Source organism: Limanda limanda, chromosome 11 (assembly GCF_963576545.1).
Source record: "Limanda limanda chromosome 11, fLimLim1.1, whole genome shotgun sequence".
Lineage (NCBI taxonomy): Eukaryota > Metazoa > Chordata > Actinopteri > Pleuronectiformes > Pleuronectidae > Limanda > Limanda limanda.
Genome location: NC_083646.1, coordinates 20,200,090 through 20,216,835, shown reverse-complemented (window position 1 = coordinate 20,216,835; position 16,746 = coordinate 20,200,090). Strand labels below are relative to the sequence as shown.

At 41.0% G+C, this 16,746-nt stretch overlaps 1 protein-coding gene across 1 annotated transcript; it reads right to left on the bottom strand.

Moving 5' to 3' along the window:
• Positions 1-6,080: 6,080 nt before the first annotated feature.
• LOC133014580 (DIS3-like exonuclease 2) lies at positions 6,081-7,856 on the bottom strand. Its single transcript, XM_061081845.1, is given in 1 exon segment — positions 6,081-7,856. A coding segment is annotated over 1 exon segment (1,776 nt).
• Positions 7,857-16,746: the final 8,890 nt, after the last annotated feature.

Below are 16,746 nucleotides of genomic sequence, written 5' to 3'. Positions count from 1 at the left end.
ACCTGGAGTAAATTAGCAAATTAGCGCAAATTAGCTCCCAAATATAAATCTTGAAGTTGGCACATCACTGGATGTGTCCTTGCAAACAACAACAACAGGAAGTGAAGAACTTCCATCACTTAGTGGGTCATTTTCACCATAGTTGTTAGATAGAAAATAAGACACCTTATATTTTTGTTTCTTAAAACACATAAACTGTCGACTGATGGTGTGTGCTACCAGTTATATTTTGGCAACTGATAAAGCGATTGTAAAAGGAGTGAGGAAGGAGTCGTGTCCTGATTCTTGGAGTTTAATCTCACCCTTTATTAGACACTTAGCACCTCATCAGAACTTTCCAGACAGAGTATCGCTGTAAAAACAGATGATTGGATGCTTGCCAACCTGCAGCCATGTTGAGTAAGACAGGCAGGTGTTGGTGGGTGTTTCCGCTGGTGGCATTTCCTGGTACGGTCCACACCATACTGTGAACAGGCTGTTTAAAAGCTGCTGTACCCTGATCTGAGCGGGCAACACAAAGCCTGGTGCTTTCATCAGGCCAAACTGGCTTTGAATAATAATGGCAGCCATACGCCATATTGTCTTTTAAGTTTGCAGATATTTGAAGTTTGTCAGAAGGAACTATTTGAACCAAACTTGCACCAGGTCTGCACCATACTGCTCCACACGTATAGATCAACACCACATGCAAAGCCCACAGTTGAGGGAGTCGTGTGAGAAATTCCTCCCTGACTTCATGTGCACTGAAGTCATTCTTCTTGAAACCTGCTCTGCGTTCAGACAAATAAACGGACCAATTTACCTTTCGATGACTAATAGAAATGGTCACCAGGGAACCTTTATTTTGAAGGAAGAAAAATAGGAATTCATCCTTCTTTCACCTCGCCAGCCTCACACCTCACATCCCTCCGTTCATTCGTCATCAAAGGTACATGTGCCCGCAGCGTAACACCGTGTGTGCCTCCAACACTCATTTATCATGATAGAGCTATTTAGAAAAAAATAGAAACATTTGTGCAATGAAAGCTCAGAAAGGAAACTTGTAATAAAAAGCAGACATGCCATGCAGGAGGCACAGTGATGATGTCTCATTTGCTGCCAGCGCTCCCCAAGGTGCTTGTGGTTGGGGGTGGGAAACGTTACATTATAAGGAATGAATTAGGGCTTGGATGCAAAGAGATGTAAGTGCTCTCCACTTTCATGAGGCTGCAAGCAGAACCAAGCTTACTGGTATCGAGGTGGCTCATAATAGCTGAACGGTTTTGCACAGCGGCATCACCACTGACTGTCATATTCCCAGAACTGAGGCCCATTTTTCCACTGCTAAGATGTCACCAAACAAAAGTTGAGCATGTATGTCCAGCAGTGGGGCAGATGTCTCTCTGACCAATGTTAAGAAGGGGCGGTTTGAGAACATGTGGAAGGAAACAGTCTCAGTGATGATGTCAGAAATTATTACTATTTGATAAATAGTAATTACTAATACATAAATTAAATGTTAAATGTGTGGGTATTGTGGTAGAAGCAAGTGACTGCTTAATTGAAAACCTCATCCAAAGATTTACAAAAAATGTAAATTACAAAACCTTTTAAACAGCGGATGTATTATTATAAAAGAATAAATTTGATGTATATAACAGAAAAAAATACAGAGAGAGAAGAATATATGATATGAAAACAGATGAATAACAGAACCTAAAATAGCTTATTTTCATTTCAGTTGTTTTAACAGCAGAGCATTTCCTATTTTGTGATGACGATAAATATAAGTTTTTGTTAGACAAAAAACGATATTGAAAAGTGAACTGACCACAAAATGTTATAAACAAAGGTTGAAGGAGAGTCTGTCTAGTTTGAGCTCCTGTGCACTGTGAATTGCTCCTGAGATTGTAAAGAAAAAAATGAGGTAAATCTGAGTTCGAATATTTTGCTTTGAAAAAATATACAGATCTCATATATGTTAATGTCACGATGTCATCAATAGTCAGCAACTGCAATTTACTGCACTTGGTAAAACAGCTTTCCAAAAAGTTGTTAATCTAATAAACGTATTCTGCGACCAAACTGAGTTTATTATCAATCATAGCACCCAAAAACATGATGTAACTTAATATTTTTTTCATTTTGAATGTGAAGTCAAATTTGATCTCTGTCATATTTCTTGTTTCCTGTAAATAAGATGCATTAAGACTTGTTTGAACAACTAAGAAGACCAGGACTTACTTCTTTAATATTTGAAGAAGTAAGAAGTATATTTGCAACAACAATCTTTTAGTTTTTTCAGTATGTACCGTGCCATAGGGGTGTTTGGAAATGGGATATCCCTTCTTTACATACTCTGAACCATTATTTGGTTTACTTTGCCCTTGGGGAAAAATTATTTTATAATCACAACAGTCCTTCAGAGAAATGCCTAGAGTCTGGCACAAAGCTGACATGGTCACGGATGTGAAGTGCAGGCTGGAGTGGAAGAGCGGGTCATTCGCGTAAAAGTGACTTACTCTGAGTCAGGTCAGTGCGAGCAGATGTGGATGAGCGTCTTTTTCCTGGATGGATTTTTAACTCCGGTCACCTCAGATAATCCTCAACAGGTGAGGGGTGGCTTCTCATTGAGTGTTGCAAAATTTAGCAGCGGTCATCAGGGTATCATGGTCCTTTACCTCCATAATGGACAACATTATGCTTTTAAATAAGACAGTGTGGGAGAAATGTTTTTCCACCTGTTTCCATTCTTCCTGGCAACTTGACAAACCTGGCTTTGTTAAACACCCACAGTAAGTGGCATGAAATACCACGTTATGCTTATTAAAAACAAAAGCCATGAGGTAGTGGACTGCTGTGCTGTATCTGTTCTCCACACCCTCTTTAGCAGCGAGTTCGATACAGGACACATGCGAGCAATGTAAACTTTGTGAGTTAATGTCCAGTGAATTGATGGTAGAGATTGCTAATTGGTAATTTATACTATTTAGTGGGGATAAAACATATACCGTTTGCAAATTCAGCTACACCTTGTTTCCTTACCTATCTTTGCACAGGAAACTGAGCCAGGAGCTTTCACGCAGATAAAAAACTATTGGGATAATATCGTAGCAATAATATTCTTATAAATCAATGTGTGCATACGTAGATATTCATATGCAGTTTATTTTGCAGATATATATATATATATATATATATATATTTTTTTTTTTTTTCTCCAAAAAGTACAACTCAGGTTATTGGATTAGCTGTGTGAGAAGAAGAATAACTGTTTGTCTTTTCATGTGTGAACTGCAGTGTATGACATCTGTGATGTGTTTTCTTTCTCTGTTTCTCTTCAGCTCCTTTGATTTGATCCCACAGACAACAAACAGTTCCTTTCTGGCCAGTGTGTGTGAGCATTTGTTAGTGACTCTATCATAAAACACAAGCTTGGTTGTCGCAAACATATGCACAAGCTTTACTTTATTTACAATACTTCAGAAACGGCCCATTTCATTCCATGCTCCAGTTTATGTTCGTCCCTTGCGAACGCTTTCCCTTTGTCTGTTTAATTTAATCTCCCGATCATTTCCTGCTTCTTTCCTCAGATGTTTTCCTCTCACCACAACACCGGGTACTGCTACTTCTCAAGAGAAATGATGAGCGTGCTACTGTGAAACAGACTCAGGGTCGGTTATGGTTCCCTTTAAGAAGCAGGTCCTGGAACATTTCAGCGGTTATCCCTGAAGATTGACTGAACGACATGTTTTTGTCTGCAGGGGTAATCTGATCCCAATGCAGCACCAATTTGGAGGAGGCAGATTTTATATGAGACATTTTCATTATGATACCAACATTGGCATTAAATTTGATTCAACATTAGATTTGAGCATTTTTAGAGAAACTCGCACAAATACATCATATCGAATCATAGATGACCTCAGAGCAGAAAGTTATCAGAGGTGACATCACTTCTTAGGCTCAGAAGAGGAATTTCTATGTGTCTGAAAAGAAAAATAATGACATCATGCATTATTCAGGTTATTTCCGCTGCGTTGGATTCGTGCTTTCATGTGGTAAACATTATATCATAATGTCAGGAGATTAAAGGACTAAGTTACTTTATAATTGACTGTCAGGCCTTGTGTTTTAATGTCTTCAGTGTTTCCTCTTGACACGGTTATATAATCGGTTGTGTGTCTTAATGTTCTGAGGTAGAACAAAACTGAACTTTGTGAAAGACTTGAGCTCTTTTACATCTGAACCTTACTGAGGAATACCAAGTCAACACCGACGATTATGATCAGTCAGCGACATGGATTTAGTTTGCATCTAGTGTGACATCTGATATATCAAACATTGAGTTGAAGCTTTGAGATTTATACATGTGCAGTAAATGTAAAGGATTTACTAATGAAACAAATCAAACAATTCACAAACATAGTTGTTAAATGACAATAACAAAAAAGACAAAGCTGACAAAAGGGGTCTGTGTTTGTGAAGATTATTTGCTGCTAAAGAAAAGTTCAAGTCCCTTATCGCGAAGTTAGCACAGAGATGAGACAATGTTTGTTGTCTGTATGAGTCCTTACAGATCTTAGTTAGTCTCACAATAAATAAACCAAAGAAATATACATTATTTAAAGTAAAAAAATAATTAAACTTGCTAACTAAAAAAATACAATAGAAATAATATATACATATAAACAGAACATATACAGTGGAATACAAGTAACCAGATTGCACCAGACAGCCATTAAACATCTTCCATTGACTTGTACAGAGAGTAATAAGATATTAGCAAATGTTTTTTAATTTTCCATTAATTCAGTTATTTTGTGTCCAACTTTGTGCAAATATCCTAATTAGGACTTTGTAAAGATTATGTAAAGCCTGACCAAAACCGTATCCCTAACCTTACCCATGACCAATTTATACTTAACTCAAACCTTAATCTAACCACATTCACAATTTAACTAATCTTAACCACAACCTCATGTATTAGGTTTTGCCTTTTTAAGTCCGGGCTTTAGTCCACATGAGTACAACTGGACCTTGTCAGTGTTTATCCTGGAAAAGTCCATAAAGTGAGTAAACATACATACAAGTAAACCAGTTGTGTATTAAAACTGGGGTTCTCACTGTCAGGCCAAAAGTTACAAAATATTTGTGTGATCACGAGAGGTCCTTCAATAAGCAACTTTGGCTGAACATTTAGCGATCAGAATATTCAATATGAGCAAAATATATTTAGTCCAACTCTTTTATTCATGGACATGTTGGCAAGTTTTTAGCTGGAGCATAATCTGCAAAACAAATTCAGTTTCAATGTGGATGTTAACGTCAGGTCTGGAGTTACAGAGGGTTTACTGGGTTCAACTTCATGACACAATGTGAGAAAACCTAAAATGGAGCAGAAACAATGTCAGCTACGAGTGGCCTGGGGGGAAAGTGGGTTGAGGCATGGTTTGTTTTCATTTGCACTATTAGCGCGCCTGTGTGTGAAGTGCGGGGATCTACTAAAGGTGTCGATGAAATAAACATAAAAACAAACAAACATCACAAGTAAATGTTATGTGTCCGTATCAACATCACGTTTAGACAATATAAATCATATGGGTAAAAAAGTAAATAGTGTAAAAATCTTGAACGTGATCCGAAACGATGAGCCAATGCAAAATTAGATTCAGGGAATTTTATTTATGTTAATTATTTTATTTATAAATTTTATGATGATTAATGTACATGTTCTTCGAGTGGTGCTCTCTTTGCCCTGGATTCCCTTGTGAAGGCGATGAGCATGCAGCATCATCATGACAGACATTGTTTTGTTTCAACAACTGCAGATTCTGGCGGTCAGTGTGGATAAAAGAGTCTGAAGGTTCCAGTTATCTGTGGGTTCAAAGTTGACTTGCACTGGGTTGATTGTTTACATTGATACAGAAACTCAGTATGAGCTTCAAATTAAATCAGACTCCGATCTGATCTGTGACCTCCCTGCCCACACAATAATACTGTTTCTAAACTACATGTCAAGTCTATGAATAAACAAAAGAAAAAGTGCAATCCCAAACTTCTGTGTAAGTGTTTTTGTGCACCAGGGCACATCCCTGTATTTATGGTGTTTTGTCATCGGGCTTCTTGAGCACTGTGCTGTATTTCATACGGTAGATGTGGTGGGAGGTGGCGATGTTCGCCAGTAGCATGAACTCTTCCACCAACTGTTGACTGTCTCTGTACTGATACACATAGCAGCCCTGAGGCATCATGGTCTCTCTATTCAGGGTGAAAGAAACTTTCATCTGGTCGAGTCTGAGGGCTCCGCCTGAGAAGCGTTGAGCTCGGAGGTTCTTGGCAATAGAGTGCAGGTTGAGCACAGCCTGGTGGATCTCAGCTATGGGGTGCACAGGGTCCACAGGTGGCAGCTCCCCAGCGGAGAACAATTTCTCAGGGGCCTCGATCATGCACTGAGCATGGTCATAACTCAATTTCACACAGGAACGGATCACTGAGCGGCCAAACCACTCACTCAGGATCTTCCCCTTCGGTGTAATTTTCCAAATGACAGAGAAAGTAAGTCTGTCGGTGAGAGGGTTGAGACTGCACAGCTCCTCACAGAGCAACCGAGGTAACATGGGGATCACCTTCTGAACAAGTTACACACTAGTTGCTCTTTGGCTGGCGATCGCATCCAGAGCACTGTCCTCCTCCACAAAATAGCTCACGTCAGCAATGTGAACCCCCATCTCAAAGTTTCCATCTGGGAGTTGTTTACAGGAAAGAGCATCATCCAAATCTCTGGCAGTGGAAGGGTCGATTGTGAAGATACACTCGTTCCTCAGATCTCTCCTCTTCGTCATCTCCTCAGGTGGGATGGTCCAGGGCAGGTTCTTAGGCAGGCAGTCCAACACGCTATCTGAGAACTCAGAAGAATCCACATCATACTCCGTCAGGATGCCCTCTGTCTCTGGTTCGATTTCTCCAGCTTGACCCAGAGTCTGAGCCAGTCGTCCTTCTGCGAAGTTGCTGTCGGCTGACCAGTTGGTGATGCGACAGATGAACAACATGTTAATGTAGTCGCCCGAGCGGGAACTAAAGTCGGCAGGGCAGTCAGCCAGGGGAACGTTAATACGAGGCACCCGGTGGTCCACAGGGGCAAACATGACAAAGGGCTTGTTTGGTAGGAACTTGATGAAGCCTGTCGCTGCTCTGAAGTGTTTCTTCTCAACAATGTAGACCACTTTAGCAGTCTTTTGGAGTATTTCCCTGTTGGACTGAGAGGTTGACGGATCTGTGTCAGTCAGGGTAATATTCTGAACCTTGCTTGAGAGTTCATCCTGGTTCCTACAGCGATCGGCCACAGTAGCATCAGGCCTGGGACTGTGCTCTTTCTTCTTCTGGTTTGTTTTCACCAGATGTTCTCTCTGTGTCTCTGACTCACTGGCGCCCTCGCAGTCAGTGTCTGACCTCACAACCTTCCACTGCTCTCGAGGTAGGACTTGTATCACCACAACATCTCCGTTCAGCGCTCTGTTGCGAGCTACAATCCCATCCAGGAATATATCTTGCATGTCATCAGGAGATGGGATGAAAGCCTCCTGGTACTTCTTAGGGTTGATTCTTAGTTGTCCTTGAATAAGCTCTCCTCTCTTCAGGCCATGGGAAACGTCTTCAGCTGTCATGTAAGAGTCAAACACTTGTTTCTTGGATCCTTTTCCTCCTTTGTTTTTGCTTTTGTCTGCCGGAGAATTGGTAGTTGAAGCTCGGATTTGCTGCGTTTTCTTGTCTTTACCATAAGGAGACTTGGGATTTGACATTTGAGTAATGGCTCCAGGCACCTCTAGGCTCTTCTCTCGTTCTGCATGCTGGGGCAGATTCTTCATCTGATGCATGTAAGTGACAATAACAAATATGTACAATACGAACTAGCTGTTAGCTAACTGGCTTCTTTTCTGGCTAGCTAACCATAGCTAGTTCAACAAAATAAAACTCAAAATATTACAGTATATACTCAATAGAAATATTGATATGCATTTGAAAATGTGCTTTTGATTTTCTTTATCTAGAGTGTTAGTATGGCTAGTCACGATCATTTCAGACTTATGGTTGTAAGTTGCTTACGGTTGACATGTTCATAAAGATGCCATATGAAGAACAGGATGAGGAAAATGAGGAGGCAATCCTTGGTCTTGATTCTGAGTCTGAAATCTCTGATGCTGAGGACCTAGACTTTGCTCCGTGTCTGTGTCTTGGAATCCCGCTCTCATGAATGGAGATGGCTCCTTTGATGATATAGATGTAGAAGATGAAGCTTCTGTCATCAAAGGAGCCTTCTCCTAAATGAAGAAGGAAGAATAAGCTGTAAATGATCACGGATTCTTCTTCTTCTTTGAGGTTTATGGCAGCTGGCATCCATAGCGTTGCATTACTGCCCCGATCACAGCTAGTTTTCACCACTTTCCAATTTTCTGCAAATTTTGGCCTCACTGTCTGTCAGTGCCGGTCAGTGCTCAGGCCCTAACTACCACATTTAGATATAAATTTCCTTTCAAATTCATGATAGCACCATTATTTTTACCTAATAATAATAAGAACAACAACAATAATAAAAATAATATCAACGATTATCTTTCTCAATTAATTCCAGAGATCTATGTCTGTCTGTGGAACATATATTTCCAAAAGCACTAATTTTATTGGCTTCACGCTCAGCACATGTATTGTTAAAGGCCAAAAGATGGTTGGGACTCATCAACGTAGGTTTCAATGGATGCGTTCATGAGAAGGACAACTGATTCTCCAGTTGGGGGTTCTGTGTACGAGGTTTGAACTTTTGATAAACAGGTGAACAGCTCTATGTGCAGCGGCCGTGGTCTATGCTTGCGGCGGCAGTATGATAGCTGCAACCAGCATTCCCACAGGCCAAGCAAACATCCCCTTCCAAACAGACATGTTCAAATTAATGTAATAATAATCACAGCACATGTTTGTAAAATTGGACATTCAAAGACTGACCATAAGCCTGATTGTACAAATTAGTTGTCAGCTTCATTCTAAAGGTGAATACAATTCTATGTGAAGATCCTTCCCCAGTGTCGAGGAACAACAAGTGAGTCGGTTAGAATAAGACCCTGAATCCTGTACTTAATGGGAAGTCAGTTTATGGAATATACGGGTGTGATATGAGGCGCCTTGCTGGGTCTGGTCTGCAGCCTGCCCCGAGCTTTCTGCATCATTTGTAGATAGGAGTTACAGATGCAGGTGAGAAGGTAATTACAGTAGTCTGGCCATGCAGGATGATATAAAAGCCTCAATGACCATCTCCAGCTCAGGTTGTAATACACACCACTTAAGTCTGGCAATGTTTCTCAAATGAAAGAAACCAATCTATCTTTCCACTGAACACATTGATGCTTGATCTTCAATATTTCCGCTGTTCACAAGCTGCCAATTGGCATTTTTTTTGCTGCACATTAAAGGGTTAGTCAAGCGGATATTTGTGCTTGTGAGTCAGCGTTGGCATTTCTATTTGTGTGTGCCGTGCCTGCAAATGGTGTGTCCAGCATGCACTGGCTGCTGCTCTGAAGCACCTGGCATACCCCCACTGTCTTGTTAACAGGGCCTGACAGGTCCGCTTCATGCAGGTCCAGCAAAGGAAAACACTCTAAGTTGGGTCTGAAATTATGATGAGTTGGCAGGTCATTACTAATATGTAAAATATATAGTGTGACGGGATAAGAGTAATTTGATAAAAATTGGACGAGTTACATAAGTCACACACACACACACACACACACACACACACACACACACACACACACACACACACACACACACACACACACACACACACACACACACACTTACATTCTCTGTGTGCGTGTGCTTGCATGCCTACATTCGTTCCTACAGATAATGCTGCCTGCTGGTGCGTGGTGCTGAGCGTGTGTATTAATAATGTTTTGTATGTGTGCACAAGTTCTGTGCACATGATTTGTTCTTGCATTTCTCATGTTTGTGTGTGTGCATGCGTTTTGTACTCTGTAAGCCCCCCCGTCTTTGATGTGCACTCGCTGAGCTGAAAGGGTAACATGAGAACTGAGGATCCACAAAGCTGCTCTCACCTGTGTCCTTTGATGAGAGGACAGAGGCTAAGTAGTGCAAACCATGGATGTCTCTTTCATGAAATACACACACACACACACACACACACACACACACACACACGCATACAGACAGATATTCTCCCTGACCTTTTGTTGTGGTGAGTGCACGACTCAAACGGTCAATCTGATGCGCTCCTGTTACGGCAGTGGATAGATGGGTGTCGTACAGAGGTGAAGGCCGTGCACTCCTCTTCATCGCTCAGCCCTCACAGCAGGAGCCGCTGAGAACTTTGGACAGCACTATTACTTCCAGACCACTGCTCCTCTTCATAAATCTACATTACAATGCTCTTCATACCTTTGTATTTATTATCGATGATTGTCATGTTCATATTTTTTCACAGCTTTGCTTGAGGAATGCTTGTTACATCCTGGTGTCAGACAAACTGTTGTCAAACTGTTGCTCTCTGTTTCTCTACCTTTAGTGTGTCGTAGCTTTTTTGTACACATGTAAGGTTTATTGTAGAAATGGCCTATGGCATGTTTCTTCTTTAATGTTCTGCAGGTCTTCATTTACAAATGTTCTGTATGGAATGAGTCAGTTAGTCATGTGTGACTGCTTTGCCCACAGGAGGGAGCAAAAGGGCCATTTCTTATCACCATCCCCTCACTCCATCCCTGGGTCTTTTTTTGCCCTGTCCCATTTTAGATATGGTTCAACACATTCACAACTTCACTCACTTTGGTTTTGTAAATGTTGCTATATTTTTATTTTTATACTGACTGAAATCGGATGGCTGAACCTTTTCCAAGTGACTTAAGTGAAATATCTTAGCAACATTAAAGGTTCAGTGTTTAAACCTGCCATAGTCTACATCATGTAAATAACCCTCCTTTTTTAGCTGATTCACAGTTGTTGCAAACAGAGGAAAACTCTAGTTCATTTTTCAGCCCACTCCGTAGCCACAGGTTGGACAGAGAGTGATGAGCTGACAGTGGGATGAGGAGGAGATCCCCTCTGGACAGGTGAACCCGATATTGGCTTGGGTCAGGACAAGGTCAGAGCACAGACCCGTGTGTGTGTGGGTGTGTGTGTGTGTGTGTGTGTGTGTGTGTGTGTGTGTGTGTGTGTGTGTGTGTGTGTGTGTGTGTGTGTGTGGGTGTGTGGGTGTACGGGTTCATTCTTGCACGTGGTAACACTCTCTCTCTCACACACACCCCTCCCTCCACCCTCCACACAAACCAACTGTTTAGCCGGGGCAGAAGTAACCCATTGTCAAGCCAAAAAGGCGCTGAAGGCTCCTGTCCTCTGGTCGCTTCATCCCTCCCTTCATCTCTCCACCCCTCGGAAGGGATGACAATGACCTCTGTCTGAAACAGAATAGCTACTGCACCTGTGGAGAGAGCAGGTCCCGTGCAGGCTAGTTTGATTTTTCTTTGACCCTCGTCAGGCCTTTAGCATGACAGGAGCACTTTTTTGTTCTTTTCAGATGGTTGCAGATTAACTGTATATACTCAGTTTGAGTTTCAGTCAGGATGAGATGGATGAATGAAATATTTAAATATCCAAGTCAGTGTAGGAAATGGGAGAATTAGGGGCAGGTGATACATATCCAACCTAAAATCTTTAAAAAAAGGATACAAATATATTACGATGAAAAGAGAAGCCACACAATGAGATTTGAGAGCTTTTGGTGATAAGAACCAACGCCAGTGTTGATGAGCTGTAAACAACAACATGTGATCTCAGCTGTGGTTTTGAACGTGTCTTACATCAGAATCTCCTGCTTTATTCTTCATATGTGGGCAAACTCTGCAGAAACTCCGGACCCCATTTTGCAGACATTCTTCATTTCTGAAAAAGGGCTACTAGAAGTCCTGGAGTACCTTAATCTATGCTAACTGATCCAAATTGAAAGGGGAAATTATCCTTTGAAAGTTTTCATGCACTTGCACAGATGTGGAAGTTAAGGAAGTCATTATATATATATATATATATATATAGATTATATAGATTTAACCCTCAGCAGCACAGCATCACATCCATTCTGTATCTATTTACATATCTTCCTATTTGTTTTTCCTCACTCAGATGTCTCGTTCTCATCTCCCTATTTCTTTATTATTTAACTCTCTGCCTCCTGTCTCCTCCCTTCATCTCTCTCTCTCGCTGCTGTGTCTACGCCAGACTCAGTCTGTCTGGAGTGACCCAACCTGAACCAACAGAGCTGTAATCCCAGGATCACCTCTCATCTCTGGGTGACAGAGAGCGGGATCAGCCCTCCTCCCCACCACCAGGATTCTACAGTCCAAGTCTCGCGTCCGGACCACACCGCGCTGAGGTGGAGGTCCCAGGATGAGAGCGGACCGACTGAGAGAATGACAGATAGACACATGCCTTACATTATTGTCTATAAATTTACAGTGCTGGCTGCTATTTATTGACACAACTTAGCCTCTGTTTATTGTGTGTGTAATTGTCTGGTACAAGGTGAAAGCTTGTGGCTCACTCATAGCGAACACTCCTCTGCAATGTGATACAGCAGCAACACACTGAGGCCCTAATAAGAGGAATCACATGAAACACACACACTGGCTTAAAAGGCTAAAGTGTGTTTTTCCATTGTAGCAATGACAGAAAAGTAGTTCCACACACACACACACACACACACACACACACACACACACACACACACACAAACACACACACACGGTGCAAACTTGACACACGCTATCCACTGCTATTAAGCGATCCAGGTCTCTCCAAACAGCCCCACAAGAAAGAGTTAATAGTTAATAATGGGTCTGGTCACCCCCCCCCCCTTTTGCACTGACAGCTGCTGTTAATCAGGAAACTGTTCGAGCCGACCACAAAGGAGGGCAGCGGGCAGCCAGAGCCCTCTGAAGACTGAGGGGTTGACTTTGGTAGCACTGTAGCATGACAAGATAACACACAGCACATCTGCTTAGTCTCAGCACCAACACTTTATCATGATCCGCTGCTGCTGAAATGTCTCTGGCCCTAATAGTGTAATTGAAATGTCAAGCCTCACACGTATTTGGTAATTGTCCAAGAATTGCATTTAGTTTCTGATCTATTTGTGAATCAAGCCCACGCAATACCTTCTGAAAGAGTTTGGTGTTTAGTTGTCAGATAATCACCGTAGATTTCCACTATATTCTTCTATTGTTGTATTGTAATTATTCTTGAAATCAAATACAACCTTTGATTCCCACATTTCCTTCAGTAGCTTTGTGTCATGACCAGATAAAACGCAGCACATCTGCTCAGTGTCAGTGATCCAACACGGCAGCGGGTTGGAGGGATAAACTGGTCGAGTGGAGTGAGTGGTAGAAGTAAACTCATGAGCCGATGTCTCTGGTTTTTCTCTGTCTGAAAATGGGGGCCAGCAAAAGATGCAGATGGTTTAATGCCCAGCTCAATGCTCCGTCACGTCACGTGTGTGTGTGTGCTTGTGTTAAGGGCTGTGTCATGCAAATGTTGGGTTGTAATCGAGTATCTCTAAAAGCATTATATAATATAGTGTTGGTTTTTTGGGGGGTTGATTTGATTATTCGGCAATGATGATGCAGAAATTAACAATTGAAATATTTATGTTTTTCCTTGCCTGGTAGTTTGCAGACTTTGATTATTTACGTGTGTGTGGTCCTCAGCTCTCTCATACACACATTACAACACAACCACATGCATGTGCCGTACCCTGTGTGAGCTGGTCGGAGGTTTACACAGCACAGTACAATCATCTCAAAGAGGAGTTGCATCCTCTGACTAATAGGCTCAGGTTCATCATAGTGTCATCACTCACCACTGGATGCTTCACACAGTCATCCTCTAATTAGCTGAGTCCTTCTGGAACTGAGGGCTGTTAGTTTCAGGTTTTGTGCGTGTGTGTGTGTGTCTGTGCGTATGCGTGTGTGTTTGTGTGGAAAGAGTGCTTACTAACTAAATAAAACTCATCAGACCTCTAGAGATAATAACTCACTCTCATTCAGTAAAGTCAGGGCACTGACTGTATAGAAAGATGGATGATACAACAGCTCCCAAAGCTGAAGCCAAAGTGTCCTGAAACGCCTCCTCCATGTTAGTAGATGTGACACGCAATAAAAAGCAAAAACTCAATTATGAGATGTTATAAGCTTCTTCGACATGTGACCTTTTCTTTATTTGGGGAACAGTGGTTATAGTGCATTAGGTTTGAGCAGTTCCAGTCCATCAGGCTGTGAATAGCAAATTGTTGAGTGATATGATGAAAATGTATGACGTGCCATATGACGTATTGCATATTTACTACATTTATGTTACGAGTCATAAAGCCAAAGAGGAGGATTCCAACCATTAAGGCCTATTTCACAAAACTGAATCATGTTTCATTTTCAATCTCATTGCGTTTAGTCACTTTTTAAGACTATTTTATACTTTCTGTGCGCCTGTTTAGCAATGTGAGACTGAATGATCGAGACCAGGTCAGCTCGCTGTGTGAGATATCTCATGGTGTGATGAAACACAGAGATTAGAAGAAGCTTCACAAAGTATCTTCCTGCAAGTTGCTCTGCTCGCTTCCCCCTTTCACAAGGTGGGACCTCTGCCTTGCACAACCTCCCTGAAGAATGGCAAAGCAGAGCAGGCAAAAACGCACACTCACGTGTAAACATGCAAGTGCTCTGAGAGGCTTTTTTATTTTTTTTACATTCTCTCACTATCTCCACATCAAGTTTCACTGCATTTCCCTCTGTTGTGCAATGATCATTAAAACTCCCAAGAAACTAATCATAGAAATAACAAATCGTCATCAATCAGCAGTAGGAACGAGATTTGTTTGTCATATTTTGGGTCCTAAAAATGTCACTGATAGTAATTTTATGCGAATCCTAATCTATCCCTTGTTTGTGGATGTATTAACGTACCTGCTCACATGTTCATGGGTCTACTTCTGAACAGATATCACTCCATCTTTCAGTGTGTCTTTAAGTACTGTACGTATGCATATGTGTGTGTTTATATGTTCCTGTGTGCGTGTGTTACCTGGGGTCATAACTCTGTCCAGGACAGCTTTATAAAGTGTGGTGCAGCCAGGGAAGCGGCAGTAAATCAGTTTTATTTGCAGTGTGTTGGGGGTCAGCTCTCTCGACACCCCCGGACCCTGACACCACAGGATTGGACTGGCTGGCTTTTGCTATTGCAGCTGTGTTGTTGTAGGCTGGTAGTTAAGGTGGATTTATTCTTGTGTGAATGTGGTTCACCTGAGGAAAAAGAATGGGTGCCATTGCCTTTTGAAATGTTTAGTTTAGTTTGGACATTACTACATTTTTGCTTATTCTATTCACTAATTACTGTATTTTTCTTTGGTTTAGACACCTTGAGAAAAAGTTGAATGAGAGGATTGATACTACTCTTTGCTGTCTGTTTAAGTTCTGGTTTATAACATTGGTTGTGCTGGTCAAAATAGTTATTATTGAATTTACCTCACTAAATATCATATTTCAACACATGCAAACATGGATTTCCTTTAAGCCAACAGTATTCACAATTTAACACAATTATTCTTTCTAAGACAACAACATATTTATTGTAGTAAACGTTCCACAAAACTCAACAAAATGGGGTTGAAGCAAACCAAAGGTTTATATCTGCAGAGGTTTTTGACAAGGCCAACTCAGCACTCATGGCTCCATTTCTCTTTCCTTTCTGTGGAGTAGGCTGACTACCACCAGTCGAAATTAATTACAGCAGAACATAAACGTAAAAGTTATACAAATCAAATGCATTATATTTTAATCCTTTGTGTAAATATGTTTTCCATTAGGGAAACAGAAAGTTGTTGTACAGAAAAGTAAACTGTATTGATTTTTCTGAATGAAATGTCCTTGTTCCAGGTCTAATGGTTTCACTTTGCTGTCATAGACTTGTCCCAAGTCCTCGAGTGAATGATTCATGATACACACACACACACACACACACACACACACACACACACACACACACACACACACACACACACACACACACACACACACACACACACACACACACACACACACACACACACACACACACACACACACACACACACACACACACAGTCCTCGAGAGCCGGGCTGCACTGTGCTGCTCACCAATGATATAAACACTATGTGGGAATGCAAACAAACTCCCTCGCTAGTTCTCTTTCTCTTTCAGCGAATCTCTTCTCACGCACTTTTTCTTGGAGCTTGTTTCCAAGTTCTCTGTTTCAAAGTCAAAAAACCTTTAAGCGATACAACATTTCTTTACTTCTAACTACATACATTTACCATTAAAATGAATTTATTATACTTGTCATGTGTTCTAATGACTTGAACATACATGTTAGATTTAAATGAGCCATGGGTAACGTGTGTGTTACAGTTCTTAGTTATAAACATACTTATAGGTTTAGTTATGACTCACTTAGAAACAACTACTTCATATTCAGACTTTTATTTATAATGTAACATTTTACTCAATAAATAGCACATATACAGTAGCTTTATCAGTAATGCCGTATGAGAAACCTGTAAAGAGGTTTGCTCATTTCCTTTGTCAAAAATAGACAAAATAAATCTCTAAAAGACCTTTTTTTTCTCAGTTTTATGTTTGAGAATTTTCATAGTTTAATTGATATTTATTATATATTCA